Raw genomic sequence first — 13,165 nt, forward strand, 5'->3', positions numbered from 1 at the left:
TTTTTAAGGTTGTGGTACCAAAGTACCGTAAGCTGGATCACTTAAAAAAAAAAAAAAAACAACCACCTCAGTTCTGAAGGCTACACTGCAGTATCAAAATGTTAACAGAATTATGCTCTCTCCAACTTCTCTAGAGAAAAATCCTTCTGGGTCTCTGCCAGCTCCTTCTGGTTTCCAGCAACCTGCTCCTCCTTGGCCTGCAGATGCACTCCTCTACTGTCATACGGTGTTGGCCTCTTGTTTTGGGTCTCTTCTCCAGTTCTTAGGACACACTTCAATTCAGAAGGACACTTTAGAGACAGATTTCTGCTCTGTAAAATACCACTTCTAGTACTCAGATTTATTTTGGCTTGATATCCCTTGAATAACCCCAGGGTGCAAATATGAATCAGGCTTATTGCGAGGCCCTACTTGAATTCCAGCTTCATCTTCTTGATGGGACAATGGTATAGTGGTTCAGACTTCTTAATTTTGTAGCAATTTCCTCCCAGTTAAAAAAAAAAAATGCCCCAAGAATAAAGCAGTGCTGGTGGGTCCATTCTCTGCTAGTAGAAACTGAATAACCTCTACCTCACCCTGACTCACAGCACCTGCCCTTGGTGCACTCAGAACCAGTCATGTCGTCCTCTGAGCTGACCTCTGAGCTCCCATCCTAGCTCTTTGGTACTTGAGACCTTTGTTTTTGCCTGAAACCCACTGACAAAGTACAGTTTTCAAGCCATGAAAGTACTGTTTGTAAACAGGTTTCTCTGACAACCAGAAACTGCCTTATCTGCCTCTTTGTTGGCATGAGTATTCAGAAATGTACCTGATTAGTGTCCATCTTTTAAAAATTTATTTTGTTTAAGGAATACAACTCCATGCATTTAATATATACAGATTTGGGAATATGCTGCTCTCCCCCCCCACCCCCGCCACCTCCCACCACCTCCATGACCTGATGGCTCCTCAGATGTATCTAGTTTAAAACATTTCTGTTCTTCATCTGTGAATATTTTTAACAATTTGGCTCAGACATAAGGTAAAGATATGACAAAAACCTATGAAAAAGCCAAAACCAGTGAAGGATTAATGGCTTTATTTAAAAGATATTTTCTCAAACTCTGGGACAAAATGGGTACAGCATTCTGCTATAAAATTTCACTCAGATGATGGTCTGAATGTTTCAAAACAGCTAGCACTTGGGGCACCAGCATTGTGGCACAGCAGGTTAAGTCACAGCTTGCAATACAGCATCCCTTATTGGTGTGGGTTCAAGTCCTAGCTGCTTCACTTCCAATCCAGCTTCCTGCTAATACACCTGGGAAAGCAGATGGCCCAAGTGCTTGGGCCCTTGCCAACCATGCAGCAGATTGGGATGGAGTTCCTGGCTCCTGGCCCAGCCCTGGCTGTCGCAGGCATCTGGGGAGCAAATCAGCAGATGAACAGCTCTCTCTCCAGCTCTGTCATTCTGTCAAATACATCAATCTTTAAAAAGAAATGGCTGGCACTTGACTATGTTTCTCTGAAAAAGCTAGTATAAATATACAGGTATAATCAAGTTAAACACATTTGTTAAAGCTATACACTAGGTCCTTTGTGCTATGCACTGGGGATAAAAATATAAAGTGACACAGTCCTTAGAGTTCAGGATAGAGGGCTAGTCCAGGGTGAGGAGGGATGAAGGGACAAGGATAATAATCTTTGAATCATACCTGAACAGACCTTTCAGGTAGAAAAATGTATGGTGAAACTTTTAGAAACAGGGAAGAACAACAGTCTAAGTGATGAAGAACAAGTCTAAGTGGATTGTGTCACATCTACTGACGGCTGAAGAGCAGCCTGGGAAACACCAGGTCTAGGTGAAGAGTGTGACAGCAAGGGGACTGGAAAGGAGGGAGAACTATAAGGAGTGTTTTTAAACAAGGGCTCAACAGGAACTGATGACAGGGAGAGGACTAGCAAAAAGTCTCATTTGTTTTGGATAAACTATGTTGGCTAGGAATACCATTAAACTACAACTGGGAAAGAGAAGTATGCTTTTATCAGGGCAAGACTGGCGATAAAAATTTTGTTCAGCTGGATATCTACAGGATATAACCATCCATATTAGCTTCTTGCCTGATGATATATATCCACCAACATTAGGTCTCTGAAGGTATAGACACAAGAAGATAATCTGTTTCTTATTTCAATTTTATGAAGACATTTCCACTGAACTAAGGGCACAGTGGTATTCCCAGCGTACACATTTCCCATTTATCAGGTAAACATTTTCAAAAAAATCTCGTAAGCAATTTAAACAATATAGTGAGATGGGTTCCCAACAGAGCACATACAGAACCACTTATTTGGAAATTATTAAACAAACACAGACAACCCTTACTGAGTCATCCGAGCCTACAAGTAAGCTCATGTATATTTTGTTTGTTAAGATGTTATGTTAGTGTGAAAAGTACTAAGGAATAGAGGGGAGTTTTAGAAACACAATCACTTACCCATAAGCAGGAAATTCATACCTACTATGTGAGGGAAACATTATTTTAAGGATTATAATCAAAAGAAAAAGTGCCATTAAATTACAAAGGAAGATGGATCTTGCATTTATCTAACCACTCACTAGTCTACCTGCACAGAGCTTGCTCAGATACAACAGTTTCTATGGTAGTAAGGCTGCTTAAATGAGACTAAGGTGCTCCTAAGGCAAGTAGTCCCTGTGAAAAGAAAACGTAGAAATAGCAGAGTGTATTTAATTTCTTCCTGCTGTGGTAACAGCTGCAGATACATTCCCTTTCTCTGCTTATTTCCTTGTCTTTTCTTGAAGCTTCAGAAGTCATTCACTGAAATAAATTAGTTGATCTGTTTGTATTGTCAGAAAAGCAACCAGAAGATTTTACAGAATGATCTCATTCATTAACAACTTGAAGTTCTGAAATGTTGATTACCATTTTCATTGAAAATGTTCAGGACTTAGAGCATCAAGATCCACTAAAACAAAGCAGGTATTCTATTAAGTAGACAGGATCTGTAAATTAGCAGCTGTAGGCTTCATTCTGTTGTACTCATTTTGGAAATGGACATGTTATGTTTCCATAATCCTTAAAGGATCACAAATCTTTCATAAAGAGGAACTACTATGCAAATAATTTTACATTACTATAAACTACAAAGTCTAGTATCCATTCCATTTAGTATTCAAGTCTACAGAAAAAAATCAAATGACAACTGCTTTATTATTAAAAGTTACTGAATTCCATAAAGCACACAAAGTAATCTATATTCAACTAACAAAAGTTTGTTACATGTATTTAAAAATATAACAGATTTGTCTGTCTTAACATTTATATTCTATTTAAAAAGTAATAGCTTTACATATTTTGCAACTTGAATTTATAAAATACATACATTCACCCTATTTCAAATTCTCAAGCACAATCTTTATTTCTGAATTGTAAGAGAAAAAAATGGTACCAACTGAAATGAAAAATTCATTTTGACCTGAACATGTACTTAATCCTTGGCTACCATATAATTAACCTAACAATTCATTAAAATAATTTTTTTACCTCAAACCTGACAATTTTAATTTACATAAGCAATTTGTGGTTAACTACGAAAAGACACATTTTCATACCTGACAAAATCTACTGAGTTCCTTAACAGTCCTATTTCAAGCTTTTAGAAGACGCAAGTCTATTCAATTTTTCCATATGCCCTGAAATCTGACAAGTTATGTCACAATTAACTCAAAGCCTAGTATGTTTTGAAAACATGATTTTGACTTTGAGAAAACAGTTTAGAATTATTATGGGATTAATCTTTTGTGAAAATCAGATAGGGGATGTGCCAAGAAACAGAGCAAGAACTGGATCCTGTTTTCCAGTGAACTCTTTCACTCAACATGTAAAACCAGAGTTCTTGCAACAGCTTCTATTCAGGAGTTCTTTCCATACATTCAAAATAGTTTCAGATCCTATTTTATCAACAAAACATTTTTCAATATAAAAAAAAGTCATAGCATTCTGATAACTCATTACCAAATACAAGTCTCAGTGCTAACATTTGAGAATTAAAATTACAATTAACATCTTACCCAGGGTATCACAGTCAAAACCACACTTTCAATTTTCAGGATAGGGCTGGGCTTGAAGTACACATTTAAGAGCCCACATGTTTGTAATGATGATAATGTATATAATCCTACGCTTAAACTAATGCAAAATGTATGTTGAGAAAGCAAGACTCTTTACAAGTAATTTAAGAAAAATAATTCCACAACTCAAAATGACTTAAAAATTTTAAATGGAAAAAAAATTTAATTCATTTGAGCAATAATCAGGCTTTGGGAGAGTTCCCACTCAAAAGTCAATACATTTCTCTTATTAGTTTTTTAGAAGTAAATTACAACTAACAGCTCATTAATGAAGGAGTCAATTATTCACAAAATTAACAATCTACTGATGAGGGGAATATCAGGAATTCAATGTATTTTATTTGTAGGACAGTCTTTTTTAGTTTTTTAAAACTTTCTGATGTAATTTTAATAATCTTCCTTCTCTGGATTCCTCAACTTAAAAAAAAAAAGCACAACTTAGAAGTCAGAAAAGGAAAACGCTGAAGACTGATCCACATTCAGAGATCTGTGGGAAGAGATAGGAAGGAAGGAGAAAGAGCACAGTGACTGAACAAATCAGAAAAGGATTGGGACTAGTTGCTGCAGACTAAAAGACGCCTTTTCCACAGGCCACAAACATGCAAAGGCAGTAAAGGCACTGACATACCAAATAGTGCACTACCTATTTTGATAACAAAAAGTAATATATGGTTAATTAAGCCTTCATTCTTTCTAAAAGCCAACTTACAAACACAATTATATATAAATATAAACCATAGCCATTCAAGCTAAAGTATGCACAAAAAATGAATAAAAGTGAATCTGAGAAATATAAGCAGCAGTAACCATAAAGGCTTAGAACTAGTGACACTGAATTCTTTATTTAAAAAAATTTTGAACACATAGTACCTCCTCTTCTCTTCTATTTTTAGGAAGAAGTTTTAACAAGTTTTAAATATCTCAATTCTCAGAAACAATAGACTTTTTAAAAAATAAGACTTGATTACTAGAAACAATATGTAGTTACACACCATTTTCATTATCACTACTCATTTCCATTATTTGTCAATTCATCTTCGATGCAATCTGGGGACAATTAACGGCCACTAGATAACTGTTTTAGAATCTGAAGAATTACCCACCACAGGAATCTAATGATATATATTTGCATATATTTAAAATTTCAGAAGGGTGAGTGTAATAAACTACTCTAGTTACTTTATACCAAATATTTATATACCCAATCAAAACAACAAGGATTCAGATCTTTCTCCAATTGTGTTGTTGACTATATAAAAGCTATTTGTAGCACTTTCTTCTGGGGAATTAAAAATGTTTTATTTCCCTGCGGGCTAAAAGGAAGAATTACATATTACAAGTAAATCCAGTAAAAGTGAATATTATTAACTCCTTAAGATTGAGAATGGCCATAAAATATATTTTTAAAAATTTTCCTTAAAAAACTGAAAACAATCTTTCTCTTTAAAACCTATGGCATTAATCCCTACTTGACAAAAAAAGAAAAATTCTGAAAGGGCACCAAGTTCATGAACTAAGCATGCATAAATAAGAAACTGAATGTATCACTGTTGTAACAGAATTTGGCAAACCAGCAGAATGGCCTAAAATAAATAAATAAATAAATAAGAAGAGAATACCTATTTTCGATATGAAAACATAACTCTGTAGGCCTAGTGCCCATGGAGGAAAAGCAGGGAAGGAGGAAGTAGCATATTCCTATGTACATTTTCTTTGTATTCTGGTTGTCTTTCAACAACACATTACAGAGAAACATTCTGCTTATTATTACAAAGCCATTTACTGCCCTCTGCAGAGCAATGAGTCAGATAAATGATGACTTCTAATAATGTGATGACTTCTAATAATTTTAATATAAAATTAATCAAATCTAAGTGTAAAGCAGTGTTCAATGACTTATTTTTCAAAGGAGGAATGTTAACCTGATTATGAACTGTGAATGGTTGATACTCCTGTTAGGATATTTCATCTTATTTTCTTCTCTTTAAAACATTAAATGTACTGAAATTATTTGGTTTTCCTCTGCATTACTTCATTTTATAGTTATCTATATGTAGAGAGAGAGGTATGTTAAAATACTGTTATAAAAAACTCAAATTCAGGCTGTATATGACCTATTAATCTATAGTTAATAGCATTGCTAATTGTAGACCTGGTATATTAATTCCTTTGGTGAATGAATGTCACAGGTCACTTCCTTGTAAGAGGATTTTAGTGAGGAGGACCAGCAATGTGGAGAGAGATTTCTCGCTAACCAACTGGAAAAAGATGAAGTTCACTCAGTAGTTTAGACCAGTTTTCTAAAATATGAAACTATATAATTTATAGCTGCAATTTTCATATTAAAAGCAGTTAAAAACTAAAAACTAAGAATAATTCCAAGATTTTCTATCTTGGTTAAACAGCCAACTAATACAATTGATTGAGATCACTATGAGAACTTATGTATATCTAGTCAAAATTGAACAAAAATGTTTCTAATTTTTAAAAAGTGGTAGTTGCTAACTGATAATATTAACTAACAGTGTCCACAATTTGGTGGCTGGCCATGGTTTTAATTTTTTTTCAAGTTATTTCTACAGCAGACATAATTTTGAAGTCTACCCACCCCTGAGTTCAGCAATTATACTTTTAGAGTGTAAAATTATATGCCCTTAATTAACAACATGTACAAAGCTACAAAATGTCATCTATACAGAGATTAAAAACAATTTTTAAAATATTATTTACCAATTATTGATTGGATGGTTTTACTGGGGTACATATTTCAAACTGTTCAGCCAATTGGCTTTTACTGTTAAGCCCAAATTGATCCACATATTCAATGCAGGATATTTCAAAAAGAGTGCAACAATAAGGCATTAGTAAAAATAACATTGTAGTAGAAACAGATTTTGCATATGTGAAAAGGTAATTTATAAAATACATTAATCACTTTTTAAAAAGAGAACCTAGTTGTAGCATCATTAACTTACATGGTACTGAGAATTGGACCTTTCAACAAACTTTTTTTTCTATAGAAAAATTTCATCTAGCTATAAGCACAGTCTTTTCAACAAGAAAACAAACTAAATCCCTTCAGGAAAAAGCTGTATGGTTGTGGAGACAAATAAGCAAACACACCATTTTATAGTGTACTTTTGCCTAAAATTAAAATAAAAATGTCCACACTTTTTGTTAAAACATTAAGCCTCTGTCAAAAATGTATTTCTTATTTTAGGATACAGGATTGAAGACAAGATGATACTTACAAGTAAAGAAAATTTACAAGAAAAAGCTTGACAAAAGTTTTTCAATTAAAGTATTATAACATTCAAACAACTTAAAACATAACAAAAGAAACAAGATTGCAAACAAAAATGTTTATGGATTTTCCAAACATAAATAAATGAAATAGTGTTTAGGCAGTAGGGCTCATGCTGATGGCTAGTAGGAAGTAACAGAGTGTAATCTACTTGGAAAAAAACCTTTAATGTACAAATAACAAGCCCAAATTATGGACTGCAGCAATTTAATCATCACTGCCATTTCTCTTACTTCCAAAATAAAGCCTTGATTAAACCATTCATACCCTATATTACTCACACCTTTACTTCAGAGATTGAGGAATTATATACAACAAATGAATTTATTTTCACCATAGGGATAACATATTGTACCTCTCTGCCAATGTTACTTGAAAACCTTCCATGTCAAAACAATTTGACAGCAGATATAAACAATTAAATAAATACGCAATGATCTTTCATTACAGTCCTTTGAAGACGCATGTTAATTCATGCTGTTAACCTTAGGATCACAGTGCATAGAATCCAAATATAAACAGTTGGGGTGCCTTTCAAAGTAATGTTGGATCCCTCACTTTATTTATAATCCCACTATAACCGCTAAGTTCATTTCATAGGCCCTATCATGCATTAATCATCGAGTGGCAGAAGCTAATGAAAACTTTTCCTATTACAACGTCCATTGCCGGCAATGAACGTCTTCAAACCACCAGGGAAGTCATTGTTATTGCACAATACATGAGGACCTGGAACTATTCCAAAAGCTTAAAAAAATAAAAATAAAAAATGGAATTATATTTGACATTTCCTGACACCTGCATTGATACTGTATGACTAATAAAAGCATGTCAGTTGCCTGGACTGAACCAGCGATCAACATGCGCCCAGAATGCACACGAGTAAAAATGCAGTAAAAGGAAGTAGTCTTCATTGCCTATAGGTCACTTCCAGTCAAAGGTTAAAGTTCAAAGACTGAATGATCAAAGTGCTCATTTTCTCAGTAGGACTATCTTCTGCTAGGAGGATGATAACAGTGGCATCATCAACAAGTATCATCTTTAAGAAAAGGAGAAAAAAGAGAATTAAAAAGTTAAGCATGCATAAATAAAATCTACAAATTAATCTAATGTAGAAATATTTTCACTAGCAAAAAGAATATGGTTTACATAATTGCCTCTCTCAATCCCTGGAAATAAAAACTCCAAACTGCTATTATACAGGAATAAACTAATCAAGTTTTACTCTTTAAGGAAATTAGTAGTTCATACAAACCTTAAAGTGATGTAGTTTATTTGTTCTATTTGAAATAATAAATTAAATATTATACCTAATTTCATCATAATGCTTTAAATAAGAATATTTTTAAGAAAACACTGGGAGCTTATATCTCCTAAATTTCATAAGAAAGTATCTGAATCTTAAATTACCATGGAACTTGGAATTTTTTTATGACTACAGAACAAACTTAGGAATATGAAGAAGTTCCTTACAACATCACTTCTCTATAATAAGAGCATTTTATAACACTTGGGTCCTAAATTTTTACTAAGACTAATCATACTCAAATCTCTAGCCTAAAAGGATAACACTGTATTTTACCTATTATGTCAAACTTCATCATTCATTAATTTCTGAAATGAACTGGAGGCAGGTCTATTTTACAAGGGAGATTCTAGCTCTGAATCAAAGGCAAATCCCTCAGCCCATCTGTTATGTTAGGATGAACTGTCTATTTCATATACCTATTTTGCTTAGGTTCCTTAATTTTTTTAACTGTATTCTCTGAACTTAATCGATTTTTCAAAGCAATGGACTGTTGCCTCAACTGGCACACAAGGTATTTCCATTCCAATGCAAGTATGACCTTAATTAATCAATTAATTAATTTTAAAATGTATTTAAAAGGTAGAGTTAGAGCGAGCGAGCGAGAATATCTTCAATCCACTGGTTCACTCCCCAAATGGCCGCAACTGCTGGGGCTGGGCCGGGCCAAAGCCAGGAGTCAAGAACTTCCTCCAGTCTCCCACATGGGTGCTGGGGCCCAAGCACTTGAGCGGTCCTCTGCTGCTTTTCAAGGCACATTAGCAGGAAGCTGGATCAGAAGCAGAAGTGGAGCAGCTGGGACTTGAACCAGTGCCTATATGGGATATTGGCACTGCAGATGGAGGCTTAACCTTCTATGCTACAGGGCCAACCCCAATGTTAATTCCTTAGTGTATAGAAACTATTAAAATAGTTCTAAAAAACATTGCTAACAAATTTACAATACGGAATGTTTACTCACATATCAATACAATTTTTTATATCCAAAGATCTCTGAACACGAATGGGGTGACTTTTTTACACTTGAATGTGCTAAAGAAAACATCTACAAAAACAATATAAGGTATGAAACAGAAACAATAGGATAGCAGTGACTGAATTCTTAAGAGAACGTAAATAAATAATGTGAAAGATCACAAATTTAAGCTGAAGAAAATTTGTTTTCAATAATTCAACACAGGTATCTGGCAGCTTAGCTTTGGTGTGCTGGCAGAGTTCTCTTGTAATAAGAGATGAAGTGAAGCCGGCGCCGCGGCTCACTAGGCTAATCCTCCGCCTTGCGGCGCCGGCACACCGGGTTCTAGTCCCGGTCAGGGCACCGGATTCTGTCCCGGTTGCCCCTCTTCCAGGCCAGCTCTCTGCTGTGGCCAGGGAGTGCAGCGGAGGATGGCCCAGGTGCTTGGGCCCTGCACCCCATGGGAGACCAGGAGAAGCACCTGGCTCCTGCCATCGGATCAGCGCGGTGCGCCGGCCGCGGCGGCCATTGGAGGGTGAACCAACGGCAAAAGGAAGACCTTTCTCTCTTCTCTCTGTCTCTCTCTCTCTCACTGTCCACTCTGCCTGTCAAAAAAAAAAAAAAAAAAAAAAAAAAGAGATGAAGTGAAATTTCAGATCTTTTGCTTTTTATGAATACACTGTGTATCCAGGAAGCCCCTTGGAAAATACATATAACAATAACACTAATCTACACCAAAACCTCCCTCACATTTCTGCTTACACCCGACAAATACACTGACCCAAGTATTCTGATTGTATCACTCAGAGGACTGTGGAACTTGATACCTGAGACATAAAATTCCACTTGGTTTCTAGAAACCAAACTGCTACATGTTCTACTGAGTTTATCCAGTTCTAAGTCAGCCTTTGTTCAATGTCTAATCTTTTTGTTTAGCTTTGCAAATCACGTGAAAGCTGGTCTCTGTATCAAACCTTTGAGAATTGTTAAGAAAGAACAATATTTCTTGGTATCCTCGTTTTATATAAGGTGAACATGCACAACAAAGATCTTCTGTGACAAAAATAGGTAAGTAGAAAAAAGATAAGCCAACATCTGGAAAGTTCTAACAAAAATAGTTGATGAGTTAATATTATACAAGAGAACATCCAATTACCTTTTTGATAAGACTGTTCAAGTTCACCTATAATGCCAAGATAATTTATTATTCATATACTTGTGAAAGCTATTCTGATCATGTATGAAGGAGAAGACAGTATATGCTACAAAGTGAAAATGATTTGTTTAAAATTGAAGGGAAAGTTCAAAAAAATTCTGTTTCATAGCCCCTGTAGACTGACCATGAAATTCACTTATGGAACTAAGTTTTCCCTTAAAGAGAGAATGGATGAAGTGAATGATTCATGCATTTTGGGTTCAAAAAGGAACAGAGGGGTGGGCATTTGGCCTACTGATTAAGACTCCAGTTAGGATGCCCACATCCCACACTGGAGTATCAAGACTGGATTCTGAGATCCTGATGTTTGCTTACTGCCACCCACACTGGAAGACCTACATTGTATTTTAGTCCCCTAGATCCTACAGGCATTTGAGGTATGGGTGTCAGCACATGGGATCTCTCTCTTTTTTTCCTGTCTGTCTCTGTTTCTCTGCCTCTGAAATAAATTTTAAAAAAAGGAGAGCAGAGAGTATATCAGAAGATAAGAATTTCTCACAGTAAGTCACTGAACCAAGGATATTTTAAACAGAATTATATATAAATAAAAAAATTTATCTGTACCTAGGACTGGAGGTTGGACTAAGAAATTCATGATTAGGATGAATTAAATTTCAGTGGCTTTCTAAAAATGACTACTTGTATGGGGGGGGGGGGAATATTTAAATTTGTTTATTGGGAAAATGAATTCCTGAACAAACTCCAGACTAATTTAGGTAAGATGTTAGCTTGAAATGCTCCACTATTTTTTTGGTACTTCTGGGCTTACTTGGAGATTCACTCTCTCCAAATCATTTATTTATTTTTTAAAGATTTATTTATTGCCGGCGCCGTGGCTCACTAGGCTAATCCTCCACCTTGCGGCGCCGGCACACCGGCTTCTAGTCCCAGTCAGGGTGCCAGATTCTGTCCCGGTTGCCCCTCTTCCAGGCCAGCTCTCTGCTGTGGCCAGGGAGTGCAGTGGAGGATGGCCCAAGTACTTGGGCCCTGCACCCCATGGGAGACCAGGAGAAGTACCTGGCTCCTGTCACCGGATCAGTGCGGTGCGCCGGCCGCAGCACGCCGGCCGCGGCGGCCATTGAAGGGTGAACCAACGGCAAAGGAAGACCTTTCTGTCTGTCTCTCTTTCACTGTCCACTCTGCCTGTCAAAAAATAAAAAAAAATAAAAAAAATAAAGAATTACTTTAAAAAAGATTTATTTATTTATTTATTTGAAAGTCAGAGAGAGAGAGAGAGAGAGAGAGGGAGGGAGGGAGGGAGGGAGTGGTGAAAGAAAAAGAAAGAGAGCAAGCGAGCTATCTCCCATCCACTGGGTCACTCCGCAGATGGCCACAATGGTCAGGGCTGGGCCAGGTGGAAGCCAGGAACCCTTTCTGGGTCTCCCACATGGGTAGCAGGTACCCAAGTACTAGGGCCATCTTCCATTGCTTTTCCAGGCCATTAGCAGGAAGCTGGATCAGAAGTGGAGCAGCCAGGACACGAACCAGCACCCATATGGGATGCTGGCATTGCAGGCAGTGGCTTTACCAGCTATACCACAAAAGCTGCCCCATCTGTAATAGTAGAGATTTCTCCATAATAGCTAAAAAGTCTAACTGTATAAAAAGCCATTTCTACTATGAATTATACTTTATTTTAAATAATTAGTTCTTATTTCTGGTCTCACTATGTGACCTTCCCCCATTTGTTATTCAAAATGATAAAGGGCTTTTCATAAATCCTTTCAACTGTACAAGCCAGAATTACAGGGTCTTGAAAACTGATTATCTTTTTCAAATTTTCCTACTGGGGAGTTAGGAAAGAAAAATTATGAATACCCTCTAACAGTGGGGTAAGAGAGTTGTACTTTCAAAAAACATGCATTTTAAAAATAAATTACTCAGGGTCAGCATTATGGCATAGCTGGGCAAACACCAGCATCCCATATGGATGCCAGTTCAAGTCCTAGCTGCTCCATTTCCAATCCAGCCCCTTGCTAATGGCCTGGGAAGAGCACTGGAAGATGGCTCAAGTATTTGGGCACCTGCCACCCACATGAGAGACCCAGATGAAGCTCTTGGCTTCAGTCTAGCCCAGTGCTGGCCACTGGGACCATCTGCAGAGTGAATCAGCGCCAGCAGATTTTCAAGATGTTTTTCTCTCCCTCTCTGATTTAACAAAAAAAAAAAAAACAAAAAAAAAAAAAACAAAAAACTGGGGCTGACATTGTGGCATGGTAGGTAAAGCTACCACCTGCAATACCAGCCTCCCA

General features: G+C 36.4%; 1 protein-coding gene across 14 annotated transcripts in view; it reads right to left on the reverse strand.

Annotated features, from left to right (window-relative positions):
* Positions 1-3,193: 3,193 nt before the first annotated feature.
* UBE2W (ubiquitin conjugating enzyme E2 W) overlaps positions 3,194-13,165 on the reverse strand; it is a 69,457-nt gene continuing 59,485 nt past the window's right edge. For 7 of the 14 annotated variants that reach the window (XR_011389140.1, XR_011389138.1, XM_070075223.1 and 4 more), the window contains one exon: positions 3,194-8,475. Coding sequence is in view for 9 of the 14 variants with exons in the window: in XM_070075222.1 (XP_069931323.1) it covers positions 8,371-8,475 (105 nt within the window). In the remaining 5 variants the exon portion in view is untranslated. Of the gene's footprint in view, positions 8,476-9,703; positions 9,788-11,930; positions 12,057-13,165 lie in introns of all 14 variants that reach the window. The other 7 variants (XR_011389139.1, XR_011389141.1, XM_051844567.2 and 4 more) reach the window with 5 other exon arrangements.

The sequence above is a fragment of the Oryctolagus cuniculus genome, chromosome 6 (assembly GCF_964237555.1).
Source record: "Oryctolagus cuniculus chromosome 6, mOryCun1.1, whole genome shotgun sequence".
Taxonomy (NCBI): Eukaryota; Metazoa; Chordata; class Mammalia; order Lagomorpha; family Leporidae; genus Oryctolagus; species Oryctolagus cuniculus.